General features: G+C 42.9%; 1 protein-coding gene across 1 annotated transcript in view; it reads right to left on the reverse strand.

Annotated features, from left to right (window-relative positions):
* Positions 1 to 1202: 1202 nt before the first annotated feature.
* Positions 1203 to 21131, reverse strand: part of cdk6 (cyclin dependent kinase 6) — a 40517-nt gene continuing 20588 nt past the window's right edge. The window contains exons 5-8 of the mRNA XM_003457253.5: positions 12591 to 12700; positions 5428 to 5478; positions 4989 to 5124; positions 1203 to 4436 (exon numbers count right to left, since the gene is read on the reverse strand). Coding sequence (XP_003457301.1) covers positions 4284 to 4436; positions 4989 to 5124; positions 5428 to 5478; positions 12591 to 12700 — 450 coding nt within the window. The 3' untranslated portion in view covers positions 1203 to 4283. The remainder of the gene's footprint in view (positions 4437 to 4988; positions 5125 to 5427; positions 5479 to 12590; positions 12701 to 21131) is intronic.

A 21131-nucleotide genomic window follows, 5' to 3' on the forward strand; every position in this document is an offset into this window, starting at 1 on the left:
TCTTGTAAACCTTCTCTTTACACTTGAGGTTATTCTTCTGTCACAAATTATCCCTATGACACTCTCCTCCCTGCCTAACCCTTTTTCACCTCTCTTGTGCAGTCTGTTGCTTCGCATGGTTGACCCCAGGTATTTAAACTCATCTACCCTCACTATCTCTGCTCTTTGCTGTTTCACTGTTACACCCGTTTCCCTCTCATTCACATAGACATTGTGAGAAAGTATTAAAGCAGGTGGCATGTTTCAGTTCCCCTATGATATGCAGAGATAAGGAGTAGGTTGTAAAGAAGAATAGAAAAGCAGGAAACTATAGAGGAACAGTTGGGGAGTGTACCTTTCTATGTGAACGTTAGGGTGTGTGGCCTTGAATGTCCTTGATAAGGAAACAACGTATTCTTTTTATGACTCGGTTTGCTGACTGTAGTGGGCGTAGGGTGAGCTCACCTGTAGCCCCCGTGTCTAATCATGTAATTTAAAGGTTGCAACATGCTTGTGGGACTACTAGATAAATATAGGGCAAGTCCCTTAAGGGAGCGCCCAGAGCCTTTATAATGAACAGACTGAGGAATTGCTCCTCAGATCCACTTGGTGCTTGCTGTGGCTGCATGCAGTGTGATCTCCCAATGTGCATTGGTAATAAAGCTTTGATGAACGAAAACTTCAGCCTCATCTGACTCTTCTTCTCCAGCTGGGATATCAAACGGATCGGTGAGGTCGAGAAGTGAACCTCAACAACATGTATTCTGTTATGGTTCAGTCAACTTTCATTGTTCTTCCCTCCAGAGTATACCTCCACCTGCTATCACTACAGATAACAGTGTCATCTGCAAACATCTGTCACGGAGGCTCCTGGCTTACCTCATCTGTTACTCCTTCGCAAACAGGAAGGGTTCAGAGCAGAACATTGCAGACCTCAACCCCCGTCTTACTGTCCTCATATATGTCCTGCATACTTCTCATGCATTTCCACAGTTCCACTCTTGGCACCCTATTATATACTTTCTCTAGTCCCACAAAGACACAGTGCATTTCCTGACCTTCTCCATCAGCACTGAAAGCAAACATCAGATTTGGCGCACTCTTTCTCAGCATGAAGCCATACTCCTGCTCACTAATCGCCTCTTTCCCATTTCTTCATGTACGCCTCATGAGCGTTAGCCCTCTGTATTTACTCCAACCCTGATAAATAAGTCCAAACAACATTAATAAAAAGCTGCTTTTTATTCAGCTGGTGCAACATAATAATAAGACACCGATGCATTCATACATAAGTATAATGCCAATATGAGTGATGGATGAAGCGACGTTCAAAAATAGTGACACTGCTTAGAGTTCAGCAGCGGATTTCAGTTGTTATGAGACTGAAGAGCATTACAGATTGGTTAAATCATAAGAAAGCACACAGTGACTGTATTAACTGTAATGAGATTAAAGCAGTCAATATTTTAAATGTAAACCTCCGTGTCTAACGCATTTGTAGCTTTGATTGCATTGTAGATGCCACTTACACCAGAAATGAGTCGTTATCAAATAGAAAAACAAAAAAGAAGAAAAAATTAAAATCACACAGTGTTAAGCAGACATGTATTTCTGTCATGTTTGCCACCTGGTCATTAGGTTGTGGCAAGAACAGTTTATACAGGCAGTTATCTTCAGACAGTAAGGACTACAGTAACATATATTCGATAAATAGTAAAGACAGTAGATTGTGATCAATGACACGATCCTTAGACAGCTTGAAAGAAAACCTGAAGAAGTTGTATCGTAGTCATTCAGTAACCCAGAGATGTGCAAACTGTGCCCGAAAGGTTTCGGACGTCCGTGGAGAGAACCTGAGAAAGTCAGAGATTGAGTCTGTGTGTGTCTGTGTCTGTGTGCTAAAAGCACTACCTGCTACGAAACCCCAAAACAAAAACCAGTGTTACAATGTTACTGTTCTGCAAGAACTACTAAATACAAAAATACAACTCTGGAAAAACTTGCTTTTACCTTGCGGTTCAAAACTTAACTTGGATAGAACGGCACGCCAAGGTAAAATAAAGCAGAAACTGTACACAAAATATTGTGCATCACATCGTCATCAAAACTACTGGAAAATCCGTAGTAGTTCTCAACACATGATAAAAGAAATCCGTCGGAACAACCCACCACACGCAAATAAAACAGAAAACAAAGAAACAACTCTCGCCATGCAACATTCTGCAGACCCTCGCTACTCTACGTCTATCCGTTTTAACGACATGCCTATGTGCTGACAAACGCACGTATCAAAAGGTTTCTATTGTTACAGCTTGTACTTTAGAACTAGCACAATTTACTGTACAGTACCAATGCTTTTCCTTTATACATTCCTTACAACGTCAAACTATTCTTACACGGACTCTACAATCCTTTAATGAGTTGGCGTCACTGGTGTAAGAACACTGTATACCCCAGCATTAAAAAAACAAAACAAAAATCAAGTTACAAGTATATAAGACTCGTCAATAAAATTAAAATTAAATACAGAATATTAGTGACACAAAAGCGTGCCAAAATTCTACCATGTTGAATGAATAGTGCTTGTGGGTCTGTCTTTGACACTTTGTGCAGGTCTGTCTGTGCATTACTGTATGATTTGGAAAGAAATAATTTGATTTCACAATAATGATAAAACAAAGCGCTCACGTTGGTACAGCTAAAAGTCATTAAAAAGTCAAAGTCTATGTAAGTTGTAGGAACATCTCCAAGTTGTCTCAGCACCGATATCAGCCCCGTTACGAGTTCCTCGATGTGTGCAGAAACCATTAGAATCCCGCTACTGGTCTGCAGTTACTCTAGACTTCCACAAGGTGGCACCATTATTCTAGGTCAAACTGGAATGATAATGGACATGGCAGTGGGTGGCTGGTTTGTGATGCCTAACAACGTCCGAGTGAGTACATGGGTACGTGAGCGTGCTTATGTCAGCGGCACTGGGGACAATAAATGTGCGTGTGAAACGTTCGTCTTCTCACTGCACACACCAGCAGTAAGCAAGCTATTTATAAAAACAAAACAACAAACAAGACAACACAACAACAAAAATAAAGAGGCAGGTGAGATCCATCCAGGCTCTGGTCTGGTCTCTCTCTCTCTCCTGCAGTCCAGAGTCTTTTTTTTTCCATTGTTAAGTATAAACACTGGGCATAAGGAGGCTTCCGCTCTTCGGACTCTACAGTCCCAACTCCAAGTCAATAAAAGGATCGGGTCACTTTGCATTGTTACACAACATTTCACATCCTGAAAGCAGCATTTACAATCCATCAGTTCGTGGAAGGATGACAGCTTGTGTGCGCAGGGTTCTGGGGGGCGTTTGGTGCCATCCCATCTTCACCCGCCCCCCAGAGCGTTTTATACGCCCCAGGGGGGAAAGTATTTGCCCACTTTAGTCTGTTTTAGGCTTCGTTTTATATGCAACGTAAAACCAACATTAATGATGCTTTTTTTGACACTGATTATCAGAAAACATTCATAAAGAAAACGTTTAACGAAGTTACCTATAAAGGAGTGACAATATTACCGCTCTAAACTGTGTCACACGTCGCATCAGCTGATACAACTCATCGCTTATCAGGTAGGGTCTCTACCTTTCAAAATAAAGCATCTCCAGGTGACTGCTGTTGTGATTTGGCCTTTATCTTTCTGAAATAAATAAAACTGAATTGAACTAATGTGGCTGAGCGCTGCTGATGGAAACCCAGATGTGCTGTTCTTTAGTTAACATCATGCCTGCAGGGCCCAACAGCTGGAAAATCTCATTACTTGTCAGCTTGTATTTGGCACGTAGGACAAACATTAAAACACAGCTCAGCAAACGCCCCTTAATTAAAGCTTTCTGACCAATAACTAAGTGCTATATGTTGGTGGTGACGCGTCTTTGCAGGAGGCCACTGAGGACTTGAGTGGGGAGATCAATAAAGCAAAGGATAGACTTTGAAATTCACAATGTAAACCTCATTACAGAATGGCGTCATCATAATGGAGAAAAGCTGCAGTACTCAAACACTGATGCCTTTTCTGGACTATTTTTTTGAGATTGTGAACTCTCCTGTAACCAGCTGTTTTGTTTTTACTTGATTTGAGTGGATTTGTTGAAAGGGAAACCTTTTTCTGGTAATCAGTGCCAAAAAAACCTTTACTAATGTATTTTGATTTCACGCTGAAATAAAACATGACAAACTTTTTAGGAAGGGTACAGTAAATACTACTTATAGCCACGAGAACGTGGAGGGCGGTTAAAGGGGGGGGGGAAAAGAGGACTTTCAGGCACTCCTCTCCTCCATCGTGGACTTGTTGCTGGGGATGGGCTGGGCTGCGTACACACTTCTGCTGTGGCTGTCCACGCTTTGAAAGTAGGGGTGACTCAACGCAGTGAAGGCCGATATTCTCCTGGACGGGTTGAAGGTGAGGAATTGCTGCGGGGGGGAGAGGAAAAGAAGATAATGAGAGACCACCAAGTATAGAGGCTTGTTTACATTTCTAGGTTGAATAAAATATTGCGTGCAGCTCGGTTCCCACGCTGATTTTAAAATCAAAATCGATGCTTCAAAATGCAACAATCCTGATGAATGATCGATTATATTTGTGCTTTTATAAACAAGCCGAACTACAAGTTGGGTATAAATCTGCTCGATGGTGAAGTAAGCGCTTCGCTTGATGCATTTATTTTCCACACATGAGGATTTCAGGCTCCATGTTCAGAAAAAACAAGGAGTTAGAAGATATAAAATGTATCAAAAAAAAAACAAACAAAAAAAACCAATCAAATTGTACAAGGTAGTCAAGTTACTGACAGAAGTTGTTCTGTTAGCTTAGCTTCTCTTAGTGCTTTGGCCCATAAATAAATGTGCACGATGCCATAAAGGCGACAGTGATGAGCAAGTGACAGCTTTAAAAACATTTTCCATGCAATCTTTTTGGACACACATGATATTTTAAGATCTTTTAATGAGAGTTACACTACAAACCATTAACAAGGCCCGTCCCTGCTCGTCCATGTCTGGAACTAGGTCTTCTATTGGTTTCGGGGGCCGGGGTGTGAAGGCACTCTGTGGCAGGGCTACTTCCTGGGGCCAGTCTTCTGCCGAGGGTACCCCGACAACACTGTGGAATCATACAGCTCATCAGTGTCTTCATCATCGGCAATGGGAAGCATTCACCACTTAATTCCAGTTCAAATCATTTGAACTGGAATTGGGGGGGGGCACACGAATACATGCACCCCAGAAAAGCAGTGTGGGTTCATCTGATGGGTTTTGCATTAATTAGAAAAACAGTAGATGAGTGCATGTTCTGTCCTTAATGTTTAGGCAAGGGTTTGACTGAATCTTCCAAAATTCCACTGAGTTGAAAGAAAATATAACCGAGCCTGAGGAGAAATGGAAAACAAGAGTAGTCATTACTTACTCAAAAATCTTTCCTAGCTGATCAACATCCGAGTTTCCTCTAAACAGCGGCCTAGAAAACAGAAATTATAAAAAAAAAGGTTAGTTTAGTTTCTACGTATTATGTTGCAAAAACAAAACAAAACAAAGCCCGGAAATGCAGAAAAAGGTTTCAAAGTTTTTCAAATGTAGAGATTCAGTTCTCCCTTTTGTAACCTGCTTTAGATAGGAGTCATTTTCCCATGGTACACTGTAAGACCAACAGCCCTAACATATAAGCTTTTGGCTCGAGGAATGTGGGACTCCGATGTGAACGTTTTGAAGTAGCCACACGCTCGCAGCTTCATCCCAGGGAATAGGGATTGTGGAGCGGTGTTGGTGGTGCTGCTGAGGATGGGGAGGGAAGGAAACGGGGGATGAAAGGAGGGAGGAGAGCGGCAGCAGGGCTGCTGGTGGTTCCTGTGGCTTTGGGCCGTCTTCGGGTGCCCGTGCTTGGCATGGGATCAGCACAGATTCCAGTAGTCATCATCAGCACAAGCCTGGCAGTCGCCACACGGGACAGAAAAAGCCTTTTTATCCCGTGTGTGTGTGTGTGTGCGAGTGTGTGCGAGTGTCTGCTTTTGCTCTCGCTGACTGAATGCGTGGAGGAAATTGGGAGGAAAAGGCGTTTGAAAGAAAAGTTGGATTATCCTAACAGAGAAAGAGGTATAGGAGCTGGAGCTTCCTGTCAAAGTTCCTCTGAGGGGAAATAAGGAGGTGCTGTTGTCACAAGAGGGGACTTGTTTAACATTGCACACACCACCACTTTTAGGCTAAATGAGATTAATATTTCTAAGTGAAACCGCTCCCTCTCTCTCTCTCTCTCTCTCTCTCTCTCTTTTTTTTTTTTTTTTTTTTTAAATAGGTTCCACTTCTTTACTGTGTTTGCTCACCAGCAGATGTCAATGTAGTGCCAGGGTATCATCATATAGATGTGCCTTTATGCATGCCTGTCTGCATTTTGTATCCAGGCCTTAGTACACTTCAAGTGCACCCCACTTAACTGAACTCAACAGAGACTGGTTTAGCCACCATGTGCTCCTTGTGCTTTCCCACTTGCAGGAAGCTTTGCATAGCTTACACCCACACTTTCCTACAGTGGAGACACTGGGGATATTAGTCACACAAAAGGTGTTTGGCACATTTTTACTGTGACAGCAGACTTTCTGTCACAAGCTGAAGTTTGGAAGTGGAATTAAGATATTAGTTTCTTTCTAGTGTTCATAAATGGTGTCCTTGAGTAACGGACGTCTCAAAAATGATTGCATATGCAGGTCTTTTAGGGCAAGGCACCGCACTGAGAACTTTGACAGGCATGTAAAATCAGACCAAACCAGTTTCTGACTGTTGAAAAAGAAAAAAGAAAAATCACCTACAGCAAAGCTATCATGCCAAAACAAGTAGGGCTGATAATTCCAAGAGGTCCATTTTTAAACCTGGAGTGGTTTGTTGGTTTGTTGAAGGGGGATAACTGGATTCACACAGAGCTGGCCGCTGGCATGCACACACAGTCAGCAGTTGAGTGCGAGTGCTCGCGCTCTGGCATCGTTTCCCACCCTGAGATTTGCACGTACAAATCCCAATGCCCGTGCACAACGCCACACAAGTGGCTGCAGTGAAAAGGCCGAGACCGAGTTGGGACAGGCAGCTGAGTCACGCATCCTTTAGTGCCAGCACGGCGTCGTCCCACATTCCTTTGAGAGAACCTCTGGAATGCGCGTGTGAATTCGCATGTTTGCACGTGAGCGTCTCGAACCATCTGAGTGGGAGCTGGAGAGAAATGAGGTGTGCGCGTTGGACGGCGGACTTTTCATGCAGGGTATCCCTGTACTGCATGCACGCGTGCATGCAAGGGTGTGCTTTTGAGAATTTATCAATCGAGTTCCAAACTGTGAGAAAGTCAACACGGATGTGGGGCCTCTCCCGGGCCATTAACGAACCGCGTTCAACCTTTTTGGTTAGAGGAATGTCAACAAGCAGCAGCTCTCTCCACAGTTCTTTCGAACTGTGACTCACCCAACACCATCCCAGCCATGCAGATGCAGACTTGTATAATATTTGCTCAAATTCCTTGGAGAGCAACTATTCTCACTACAGTACATAGTCATTAAAAACACTTTTAATGAGCGTGTACTCTAATAGCATGTTTGGTGGTGAAAGTGAAGAAGAATGTGCTCATGAGTCATGAAACCTTTGAAGTCTCATGACTCAAAGAAAGAGTTCACATGTTTCTGGCCTGAAATGCGACATGGGGGGTCATGGCTGCTCGTGGGGGGGTTTTAGGCTTACTTTCAAAATTACATCTAACTTATGAACCGGCTGTTTCTTCTTCACTCAGCCTTTTTCACTCTGTGCTTATAAACTACTCTGCATTTAAATCATTAGTTATGAATCTCCGGCGTTCTTCCACAGCACATCTTAACCAGTCGAGTCAGATGGCTGCCCCAAACTGAGACAGTTTGTGTTGGAGGTTTCTTCCTGTTAAAAGGGAGTTTTTCCTTACCACTTTCTCCAAGTGATTGCTCATAGGGGGCCATAGGGGTTGATTGCAATATCAGAGGGAAACCCCAACAAAGTGAAAATGCTACAATAATGCAAAGTCAAACCCAATGTCTTGCAAACCAAACAAAATCAAAGCAACTTACAGAAAACAGGAGACTCATTATTTTTCTTTTGTTTTCTATCATATTATATGTACAGACTGTTTAGTCCTGCAGTGGTAGATGCTCACAGTGGTGAGTATAAACCAACAGATCAGGGTTAACAGCTCTAAATGCTTCAGTTAATTTGTTTTCTACTCTTGACTCTATGATGTCAGAGCTCTTTATGTCATCACAACTCTGGTTCCGAGCAGTCGCTTTACCCGACTGCTGTACCAACTATCTGTTTCCGAGGGGCCCCCAATCAGAAGAAAGCTGACTTAAAGGGCGATGGACGAACGAAGGGGCTCCAACAAGTTCTAGTATTCTAGACAAATTTGACTTTTCCTTTTAATCATGCAAAGATTTTCTCTAGCGGAGCAAGGAATAAAAATGTGAGGCTAAAAATGAGCACAACAGATTGGTGAACAATTCTTCTGAAAAACAGCTTAATTATGAGCATAGAGGTCTGCGTTCGTGCCCCCGAGCTGTCAGCATTTCTAATCTCAATTTCAATATAACTGCAAACTAACAAACACTGTTCTCTCTCAGTATCTTGCTTTCTTTCTCTTCTCCCAGGTGCCCTTTAATCTCTGACAGGTGGCCTTTTAAAAGCCATCTTAATCACCCGCTGAGACTGAGCAAGGAGAGAGAAGTGTGTGTGTGTTCGTGTGTGTGTTCATGGCCATCAAAGAGCTTTGCCTTACCGTCTACCTTACAGCAAAGTTGGGCAGATGCCAGATTTTGAAAATGCACTACACAAACCAACACACTTCAAAGTTTATTGTGTCAGGGTGCGAGGAGATGTACTGCATCAACTGCTCACTCTGATCAGGGCTGCAGACAGAACCAGACTGTGCTTTTAAATGAGCACTATATAACACAAGGACAGACCTTTGGTACACAGATTACGCACACATTGTTTCTACTATTTGACTTAAAAATGTTTGATTACAGATCAACTTGGGTTTTTTTTTTTCACGAGTGTAAAAGACGCATTGATGGGAAATAAACTTTGCTTTGTTCTCTTCATTTAAAGCCTGACCTTCAATAAAATTTTCCAGCTTGACCTTGCCACAAGTATGGAAAGTACCATACATTACTGACATTGAATGAAGTAGTTACGAGCATGACTGTGAATACATTACCTCTAAAACTAGCAGTGAACGTCTTATTCGAAATTCACCCATAAACCGCTGAAAATATTTGAAATGCGGTGCACAGATACAATTTCTGAACGAGGATAACGTTTTATAACTGGCGCCACAAACTGAAAACCTGTAAATGCTTCACCTGCTTTGCATGATTCGGAGTTTGAAATAATCCTGCTTATTTTTGGACAGCGGCCCCCTTTAATTCATCATCGGTCTCCGTCCCCCCCACCCTTCAAGGCCGACTATGAGAAACTTTTGACAGCAGAGCGGGACTTGTGTGACCACAGCTGTGTCATTCAGATGACCATACAAGGGATATCTGCTCTCACCGAAACCTCTGCATACGCTGACCTCATATGAAACTTTGGCCATGTTTCACGATTACACATCATTATGAAAGTGCACGTATGGCGTGTGTATGTGTTTTGGTTTTTTTTAAATATATGAATGACAGAAAAATAAGGAAACTTGAAAAAAGTTTGAAAGAACGCAAGTTCGAAGAAAAGCTATACTGTGAAGTGGTCTCAATTTAAATGTTGCAAACTAAGAGAATGAAACCTTAATCATAATTATAACACTAAGTATCAAAGCAGTCTCTCACAGTCCCAAAAGACCCATCTTTTTGTCCTATGCGTGAAAACTTGTAAAGCATCATTAAAATACTGTCACGTGCCAAGATTTAAATAGCCGGCAAACAAATTGAGCTTGATCAAACAACTCTTAGATCAAGCTTCATCACGGCACCATTTGTCAACAAGATACTCCGAAAGTGCCTCTGCATGTTTTTGTGCAGCACGACTAGATGTTAGCCTTGGGTAACCTTTTGATAGAGGAACCTATACATTCCCATCAGGTCCCAAGTACAGAGCGTGGGTTGCTGTGTGCGGCTGCGCATGCTGGGGTAAGGAGTCGTTTGGGGAAGGAAGCAGGGCTGCTTCTCTTGGCACTTAGCCCTACCTCAGAAAGACTGTTATTATCTACTGTAGAACACGCCACTTCAGCCTGGCGCGACCTCTCTACTGTCAATTAAAGCCTACATTTTATACATACTGTAGCACCTTAAAAACATTAAATCAACGTCGTCTTAATTTGACGAGGATAAAACTGCATCTTTTTGCCCCCGTCTTTTCTTTCTTCCAAAAAACCAAAAACAGGCAGTTGTAACTTTTTTGGGGGGGGTGAAAACTGTCCGTTATTAGCTTGGCTCGCCAGCGTGAAGTTCGTTAGACCACAAACTGACAAATACCTATACCAAGTAGAAGTAGAATCTAGACTTGCATGCTGCAACCACAGCAGACAGCAGTGTTACTGTAATGGCTTGATAAGCCAACCGAAATGTGATTCCTCGCTGCTCATAACGCATCTGACAGGTGTCATTTGAGGAAAAGATGACTACAGTAAGAAACTCCCAAATAACTGATTGTGCCGAGCGATTTCAGTTCGTGTTTTTCAAGTAAAATTAGACCAATGATACAAAGAACGCCCGTCGCCCTCTTCGTCGAGCTGCTCCTTTGTGAGCGATCGTAAATACAACACTCAAAGAAAGACTTTAAGCTTTTTCATCTGTTCACATGGGAACATTTTTATGAGTCACCCACCAGTAAAGAAGACGTTTTGATGTCTTATACTGCTCAAAAATGTATCCATTATATTATTTGATTATTACTATTACTGCAACTTATATGATAAAACAAACAGTCAGATAATTTTATGGGGGGGGGGAGTATTTAATATTAATGACACAATGACTTGGTTCCAGTCCCCCATATCACTTCTCATGTCTGTAACCTCCCCAAGTGATTCGGTTAAAGTGCTGTGCTCACTGAGGAATGTCATCATTACTCAATCATTACTTAAGAACACAATAAAGGGACTTTGGTGGGTATTTTCCCTTCCACAATGCTTTGGCGTAACCCAAATAACAGAAATTACAATAGCTATCAAGAGTTTGTTGGAACAGAAATAAAGCTTCATTAGTCTTGGGTTGGACACCCTTTTCCCTTCAGAAATGCCTTAATTGCTTGTGGCACAGATTCAACAAGTGGTTCTAAAAATTCCTCAGATTTTGTTCCATATTGACATTACAGCGTCATTCAGCTGGTGCAGATTTGTCGGCTGCACACCCACGAGGTTAATCTTCCGCTCCACCACATGACAAAATGCTGCATTGGATTGATATCTGGTGTCTGTAGAGGCCATTTGTTATGACGATATGAGCTTTGTAACATAGCACTTTATCTGCCATCAGAAGATGGGTACTCTGTGGTCTGTGGTCATAATATTCAGGTAGGCTGTGGCATTTCAACCATATTTATTTGGCATTGAGCATAATTTTAAATGGCACAAAAATATCCCACACACCATCACACCATAACCAGCAGACTAAACCTTTGATACTAGGCAGGATGGATTTATGCTTTCATGTTCACACCAAATTATGACGCTAATATCCGAATGCTGCAGCAGAAATAGAGACTCATCAGATCGAGCAACATCTTTCCAATTATCCGTTGTTTAAACTTGGTGAACTTGTGTAAACTATAGCCTCAGTTTCCTTTTTTTGGCTGACTAGATGGTCTTCTGTTATTAAAGCCCATCTGCTTTAAGATTGGACATGTTGATGTGGTCATCTTGACCATGTCAACACGTCTAAAAGCACCGAGTTGCTGCTTTGTGATTGGCTGATTCGTATAAACAAGAAATTAAGCAGGTATACCCAATATAGTGGCTAGAAGTCTCTATACCATGCAACGTCATGTCTTGGCAAGAGGAAAGTGGGTCATCTATAAGGTCTACATGCCTTTAAGCACAGCCCTAAATCCCAAATTGTCTCTTATACAACCGCTAACCTAAGTGTGTATATCACAGATAAAGACTTACAGTGCATTGAATAAGGTGTTGCACAGATGTGTGCAAATAGGTGATGTGGTTAGTTAGACCCAGCAAAGTGCTATTAAAAAAAGATACCAGTGAAAACAATCAAGACAACATGACGCTCACAAAGAGTCTGAATATGAAGACCAAAGTCTAACATGTGTTTAGACTTTACCGCCAAGGTGCGTCAACACTAAACCTCTGAATGAAATGTGATTGCGTGACTCGGGAAGCATTTGTGAAAACCTCGACAGAATCCTTCCACATTATGTTTATTCTATGTTAGACTGCTTCCTGATTAATAAGAGTGATCAGCAGGGATGCTAACAGTGAACCCAGGAATACCTCGGAGAATCAACATTAGTGAAAGAGACAAAGGAATAAGAGAACTGCAGAGAGACTTTAATTGAAGTTCAAAGACAGTCCAGATTTAAATAAGTATAAAGCCCAGACATCTTTGCCCAATACTTAGGCCTCACCTTCTCCTGAACATCTCAGCGAAGATGCAGCCGACACTCCACAGGTCCACCGGTGTAGCGTAACTTGACTGGAGCAGCACTTCTGGGGCTCTGTACCACAGTGTTACCACCTGCAACACAGCAGAAAACCTGTTAGATTTTACTGCACAAAGCACACACATAGACACACAAGTCACTAATGCACAGGGTTAATGCTTCTCTGTCCCCATCTTGAGCTTATGTAAGACATGAAATCATATCTGGCAGGACAGGCCTCCCTGTTCCCATTCCGGTGTACCCACTTCACACAATCTTTCCACATCAATCCACCGGGGAAGCTCAGAACTGTACCTTTATTTACAATTGCAGCGTGAACGTCGGTACAGAGGAGCACCTACTACAAAGACTCACAATACATGTCTCAAACCTGGCAGACAACATGTGCATGGGAAATGAAAAGGGGGTGATTAACTGATATCAACCGCCCCGCTCTACCCCTCCTTCCTGTCAAAATAGAGAGTGAGAAAAAAACCCAAACACTTCCTGTCTTTTATCAGACTACCCTACATCCACCTGAAGCATCAACAGCAGCCATTTTGTGCTACTTCAAACTAAGCATGCTTTCCAAATTTGTCCCTGTAACTCTTTTGGGACCTCGCAGTTTGTGTGTGTGGAGCCATGAGCCTGCAGGAAAGCAGCAGCATTGTTAACAGCTACAGTAGGGAAAGCCTCCAGACAAAACTCAGTGACCCCTAGTAAGAGTGGACGGGTTCCAGGTGCTTTCCTAAACTCCAGATTTTTCCTACAGCTTTTGGCTGCAGTTCCCCCTCCAGGCACTGCAGACTGCTTATCTGGATCTTCAAGTCAGGGACGAATGTATGTAAGCAAAGAGGATGCACTGTCACCTAGATATATTTATAGACTTGGCTGGCTCTAAACAAGTATGAAGGAACAATCATTGGATTTTTTTTCCTCCCCTCCTTTTTCTTTAAAGATCTTATTCACTCTTAAATATGCTTGACTAGGTAATTTGAGAGGAATGATCTTCAAAAGAAGTACGCAGTTAAATATAAACTATTAGTGAATGAACTGGGTCATTGTTTATGTGACCGGCACAAGTTGCTTGTGCGTTTCTGACTTGTAGGATTGTGGTGAAAGGAAACTCATGTTAGGTCTAATGCTCCACACTTTGCTTTCAGTACTTTTCAAAAACTTCTGAAACTGCTCTGAAACATTATCCAGACATTCACAGCAACCAGGTGACACTTTCACAGACTCTGATTTGAATGATGATGGTTTATTACTGGAAAGCTGAAATCCTCATCAGTCCCAGGTGGGCTTTCAGTTGATTGCCAACTAGCCTAAATTACATCCAAAAACTCAACAAAACATGCTACAAGTAAACAGACAGTATTAGTTCAAAGTACTGCAGTGACTAAAGGGTTTATGGTTCATGGGCCGGTGTCTATTTGCATAGCTCTTTACCTGCACAGAAAAGAAGGATTGTGGAAATATAATCAAAGCAGAGACACTTTTTGTGCATGTTCAAGATTAAAAATGCATGCATTATAAGCACCAACAGTGGCTGCAGAGGACAGTTTTCATTGTTTTCAAGCACTCGGTTTCACTTCAATATTTAAACTTCTTTCTCTGTTATGTCTTCTCCACAGCAGGGAGGGCCGGGGGTGGTAGCTAAAGGGACCAACAATAGCACAAACACAAACAAACACAGGTAGCCCAGATTACAGTTTGTTCTACATATGTGACAATGCCATCGGGTTCACGTACACAACTACCAACTATGAAGATAAGGGTCTGCAAAGGTCTGCAGAACATGTGTGTAGGGGTTTCCTTGTGCAGTGCTGCGCCAGGAGTCACAGGTAGTGAGCAACTGGATTTAAATACATTACTGGCAGCCTAAATAAATATTCTAGGGCAATTGATTACCAGGTCATCTGGCCATGGAATAGGAATTCCACGGAAATCACTTTATATACGACTGTGGCACAAGAACTTGTCCTGGATATGTGAGGTGAACTGAACAAGTGAGCAAATCTCCAAGCTGACAAGTGAGATCAATAAGAGGAATAAAAAGCTGAGCCGCATTTTTTCTAAACTGAATGAGACTATTAATAGAGCCGGGGGCCGCATTTTGCAGATGTGTGATACTTTCTCATCTCTACTTCCTGCTTCAGTGGAAATAGGGCGGAAGTTGAGGCTAGTTGGCTGAGATCCGTCGGGCGAGTCACGTGACCAGAAATGAGACACGCATCTGCCAAGTGAGCACACCGAGTGTTAGGGTCATTGACGAATTTTAGAACAGTGAAACCTCAGAGAAAATCATGAATGGAAGTCGCACAGCTTCCCATAGAGTCGGGCTACATACTTTCATTTTGAACGAGGACAGGACTCAACACAGCATTGCTACATTTTTGTAGGAATTTTAAAAATTTTTCGAAAATCTTTTAGTTAAGTTTGCAGCAAAGTGTTGAGCTCGATCTTCAGTTAGAGCATATCTGCATCTGTCGCCTATGGAGATATTGCCATGAGATGTTCAAATGCAGGTCACCATTTTTAAACATGGATAGATGCTTAACCGACAAATGGCCCGCTCCACGTCTTCCTCTTACGCTTGCAGTTGCAGGCTCAAATGCATATGACCTCAGTCTATTGCATGGATTTGTCACCCTGCAAATACAAAAGTCAGGACTCCGAGATACATGCACGCACGCACACATGCACACAAACTCACACACTCTCACAAAGCCTTCTAGGAAGAACCACAGACCTAGAGCTCGGGGTATATCCGCCTCAGTGAAATGCAGTTATTCGAAAACCGAGCCACAACTGCAGATTAAGGCATATACATAACACATGCATGCACTTGCAGACACACCGGAAGATAGCTGTATTAAGCTTTATTTCAAATATGAAATTACACCCCAGCCACTTGCAAAATACTAAACCATTTTTGTAGCTGTGTATTTATGGCCTTGCATGCCTGCACTGAAGGATAAGCCAGCAGTTATTCTAGATTTGTGTTTTTTGTCAATGACCATCATAAAGGAAACTAAAACCAACAGCAGACGATTTTTCAGTACTTTCCAACTTCCCTTACTCCATCTTTGACACTTAAATTTGTTCCTGCTCAAGACATAAAAAAGTCACATATTTAAAAACATATTTTTTCATCTGTATTCTTTGCACTAGGTAGTGTTTAGAGCACCAGCTCCCTTTTCTCCATACCTCCTCCCTCATCTCTATAAAAAAGCCCATTTCTCTGTTTCTGTAAGTCTATAAAACACACGTGTCTAAAATGCAGTACAGCCCAGACTTAAGTTGGAGAACCTACTGTGTACATGAGTGGGTTTAGATCACACACATTTTGACACTATGCATGGAATGCTCAAGCCTGTTGCATCCAACCCCTTAAAAAAAACCAAAAAAAACAAAACAAAACACAACACTCATCCCTACAATGCTTTGAGTCGAGGCCTAAACACACAACCAAATAACTGTTTTCACAGAGATGATTATAACAACACGTGTGTGCTACAAAATGAAAAAAAGGACATTCCACACTTGTAATGTTCCCTTTTGCCCCCCCCAATCTTCTTCCGACCACGTTAGCATTCCTCCTTCCTTAGTCTCGCTTTCTCACCCTTCTTATTCTCTGTTCTGCTTCACAAATGCCCTCATTATACGCTCCTGCTCTCCCTCTTCTGCACGGGCTACATGAACACACGCAAACTCATGCACGCAGTATAACGGAAAGTCAAAAATGGGTCGGTCATTTTGCATTTTCAATCTGCCTGCGTCCATCTGACACCCTTCTTCCCCTCTGGCACGGAAACAGAAAACCCAGGAGGTGGTCAGATAAAGCCAAATGAGAAAAAAGACAGAGCAAGCTAAGAGCAACACAGCGAGAGAGAGAGATGTAGTGAGTGCACGAGGCTGACTCCAGATTAAAGGACAACATTCTCAGAATTCCTTTCTGCTGAGACCATCGTCCTCAGCCCTGCCTGCTGCTCTTTCCTCCCGGCTCCTCATCAGGGAGGAAATGGCTTCTCCTACCCCAGAGGACCTCCAGACCTCCTAGGTCAGACCTCCAAGCCCGTCCGCCTTGCAACATCCGTTCCGGTGCTGCCAGTGCATGCTGCATGTACGGGGGGACTTGTATGACAATGAGGTGCATGCACATGATCAAGGGTGGGGTTGGGAGTAGGGGCATTTGGTTTGAGCTATGTGTGAGTATTTGCATGCGAGTTAGAGAGCACCTGCTTTAGCTTGGATGAGTATGCTTCAGTGCCAAGAACCTTCTTGTGCTAGAGTGTGTAACTACAAATGTATGCAAGTCATCTGCAGCATGTGTTTGACGTTTTAAGGGAGAAGTCCGTTTATTACAGCCTGGGCTTTATTTTTCCCAGATTAGTGCATCTTTGTTGTCAGTGATTAGTCCGTGTGTTTACCAGTTAACTGAAGCAGCATTTCGAAGTGGGAACTTTCCATTGTATCAGAAATATAAAACATCCGGTAACAATTATGAACAATGAACTCTGGGACTGGCCATCACCCCCCCACGCCATCACGATGCCGAAAATTCAATCCCGAGTTTATCGAGGTAGCTTTCAAAATAAGGTCAAAGTGCCTTTTTGCTAAACAACAGCAACTCTAATCTGAAGTAAATCTACTGCAGAATGGCTTGAAATGGGGTGGGGGGGGGCAATTTCAATCTTAATCCAAAAATAGATGCGGTGAAATGTCCTCATGGAAGCTGCTCATACCACACATCACAATATCGTTGAGCTGAAGCATTTCTTTAAAAGTTTCTTTAAAAGCGCTCCAAAAAGTCCGCCTGAATATTGTGCAGGGTCTGCACTTTTGTTAAACATGTGTGAAACCTACGCTCGCCTCTTTGCCAATGTCGTTAGAATCACAAATATTGGCTGCGGTTGCACAAAGTAACAAAATAAGCAATAAACACTGTAGCTCGGCTAGAAAACAGGACCTACACTGTAATAACCAGAGTCAGTTCATTCAGAACGTTTTTTGAACTGTAGGAGACCACATGCTTCATTCCTCATCCCATTCTTCTTCAAATCTCGAGACGTCTTCCTGTCAGTCAGAGTGACCTGATGTCATAAGGGGCTGCAGCGCCAGAGGCGAGGAGGCTGATGGCGCTTGGCTCGGGGCCCATGTTTACATTCCCTGTCACTGAGGAAGCCCAGGATGAAAGCGCTCCACTGCACAGTGATACATGCCCTCCACACACACACACACACACACACACACCACACACACACACACACACACACACACACACACACACACACACGCACGTACGTAATCGAAAAGAGCAGGATTGTCGAAAGTCAAAATTTTCAGTTGCTGAATCAACCGGAATAGAGTGGAGTGCACTTAGGCTTGAGTACATTCCTGAAAACAATCCACAACAAATTGAAGTCTTCCTAAGAGAACCTCAGAGGAAAATGTGTAAAGACTCCGGTGTATATAGGCTGGCTACATTTGGGTGAAGCAGAGCGGATGTCATAATAATAAGCATTAAACAGCATTGTGTCTCCAGAGAGGCTCCGTTCGAAGCTTCAGCAGTCAGCCATCTTGTAAACACCATTATTTCATTCCTCCTTCACTTTTCCTCTTGCTCCCTTTTTTTTTGTTCTGCGAAAAAAAAAGGGGAAAAAAAGAACAATTCACAGCCTCCCACAATAGCTCTGCCCAGACCAGGAAAGGAAATAAAGGAGAAGATTTAAAAGAAAAATGAGGTGGGGGGGCAAAAAGGTCCATTGAGACAGAGACGCCTATGGGAGGGTCTGAGAGACAGCGAGAGAACTACAGGGGCCCAAAAAAGAAAAGTGCAAGAGCAGCACACAAACTGTATACAGTAAAACAGAAAAAAATTAAAAAAAACGAGGGGCAGTGAGACTGTTGCCAAAGTATGCACAGCGTACAGGAATGCAGCACGGGGCCCTCGGCGCACAAAACAAAGACAGCACAGTCAGTGGCTCTCTCTCCCCAGTGCTACCACATCCGCACATCATTAACTGGAAAATTCCTGATATATGCTGTAATTTCCCCCCCCCTCCTATTCCTCTTGCTGCTGCTGGTACAGACTAGGCTTTAAAATCCAGGTGACTGGTGCGTGTGCACATGTGATTCACACGCACCAGTCAGTAGCCCCCTTTTCCGCACCTGCAGGGTTGCCAAGACATCAACAACAATTAATACAGCAATGTGCAGAAGTAGGAGCGTGTGTGCGTTTGCATGTGTGTGCGGGGGGGGGGGGGGGGGAATCTCTGATCATATATGTATGTGTGTGTCAGTGAGTGTGAAACCCTGCGAGTGTTTGCTTATGTCAAACTGAGGCCAACCCCTTTGCTCCAGCCGGCTGCAGTCAAAGCATAGAGGATGACTTTTCCTTTTTTCCCATGTGGAGCCGTTTGAGGAGATATCTAAACATTCCCACATTCAGTGCTGCACGTGCTCTCCTGCGTGCACTGCAAGGATTTTTTCCCCTCCCTCCCTCGCCCAGCCTGCTTGCCTCTGTCTCTCTCTCTCTCTCTCTCATTTATTTCTTGCCTGTCCAGAGCAGAAACACATTGTTTGGCATGAGGACAAATTCACAGACATGACGATCTGCTTCATACTTTGTCATCGCAGAGTTATTTCATCTTCGTCCGTATGTTTCTGAGCTCTGCTGCGTTAAACAGTGGCGGTGCACAGCTGATGTCTGACATAGTTTGACGATTGCGTCAGCCCCTAAAGCATGTTTTGGAAAGAGGCTTTTTTTAAAACATTGCATTTGGTTTGGGGGGGGGGACAACACACCTTATTTGCATGATCATCGGTATCTTCTAAGAGCATCATGACATGCCACAAATGAGAACATTTTCCCCTAACTCCCGCCAACAGATTTTAACTGATATTCATAGTCAAACGAGGGTGCAAAGGTGGGAGACACTTTCATAGTGAAAATGCAAATGCAGACTGAATACAGTCAGACTGCTTCTTGAAAGTCTTGTAGTGTTAAAAGCACGTCTGCTGTTTGAGCACGGGCAGGAAATCTGGTTTCAATTTGTTTAATGTCGTCTGAGATACGGGTGTCTTATTCTGGTACGGGTAGTGGGAGGGCTGCGAGAGGGAACCGGGGGGAAGAAGTGGGAAAACACCTTTGATCAGGTAACGGTTACAGTCCCCTGCATGTCACCAACCAACATTTTACGGGAAGTGGTGGCTGTCGACGTGCAGATTGTTTGAGACGAGTCTATTCAAAATTATGCAAATCAGAAAAGCAGCAATGAGTAAAAAACAGTGTTTGTATTCAAAACAAGTAAGCCTCAATTCAGCCAGGATATAAAATTCCCTTTGGCCCCCATGTCACTCAACACACTGATGTAAGATAAGATCAGAGGCAAGACAAAAAACATTTGCACCACTAATAAGCTTATCTTGTCATTCCCAGTAAATGATGGCTGCCAGCTCCATTTCTTTTCTGCTAAAACTAGAAAAACACAAGAGCTCAACAGATACCGCTCGCATCAAAGTCTGCTGGCATTCCCCTTCAGTTCTCCAAATTCAATTTGAGCGGCAACGACATGCGCGTGACAGGCATAAGAGCGGAAAGCAACGGGCATCACGGGATCATCCCATCGAGCCTTGTATGACGATGATTATAAATGTGTGGATGGCAACAATGGAAAGACCCCTATGGTCAGGTTACAGGAAGTTATTTATTGGAAGCTTCACCTAACTTGACCTGCATGAGTCACATGAAGCTGAGGGGATTCCCTTATCTTACTGTTAGGAATTTTCTTAAAAACACTGAGCTGGATTTCTCCTCAAGCTCAAAGTTTAACATGAACTGACATGTTTCATGCATTACGTATACAGTCAGTAGGGATTAGCTTAAATAAAAACATTCATTAATGCACAGGAGTGAAGAGAGAGAGATGAGTTCCTCAACGTGCATCCAATTCCATCATTCCAGTTATGCAGCGTTGCTGATTTGTTACTGAGCCCTGATAAACAGGAGAGGAGCGATTAATGCTCAGATGACGGAGGCAGGAGTAAAAGGACTTTTTTCTGCTAGAATGGCTCCATTTCCCAAAACTTTAGTGGGAGTGTTAACGAAAAGTGTAAGAGTCTAGTGTAGGAGATGAAATTATACCAACATCCTGTTGATCCTAAGTGGGCAGAGCAGATGCTGTGGTGTGTTTGAAGGGAAAGATTCACTCAGATGCATAATCAACAATAACCAGCCCAAAAATCCACCGTGCATTAGTTATTTCCTAAACATTCAAAATTCATCCACCCACAGCTATTACAAGACACCATTAAAGTGTGTTTTCATTGTTACTAGGCTACCTGTTGCCTTTTTTGGTAGTTATTTTAATGGTTAGAGTTCACATCCTGTGAGACTGAAATGGAAAATTCTCCATAATAAAACTCTTGAAATGACAGGAAAAAAAAAGGATTTCTGCCTTTATTAAAATAGATCAGGGTCTTACTAACGTCCAGCAGTGATGGTGCTTTCTGCCAAATAAT

Source organism: Oreochromis niloticus, linkage group LG22 (genome assembly GCF_001858045.2).
Source record: "Oreochromis niloticus isolate F11D_XX linkage group LG22, O_niloticus_UMD_NMBU, whole genome shotgun sequence".
NCBI classification, from domain to species: domain Eukaryota; kingdom Metazoa; phylum Chordata; class Actinopteri; order Cichliformes; family Cichlidae; genus Oreochromis; species Oreochromis niloticus.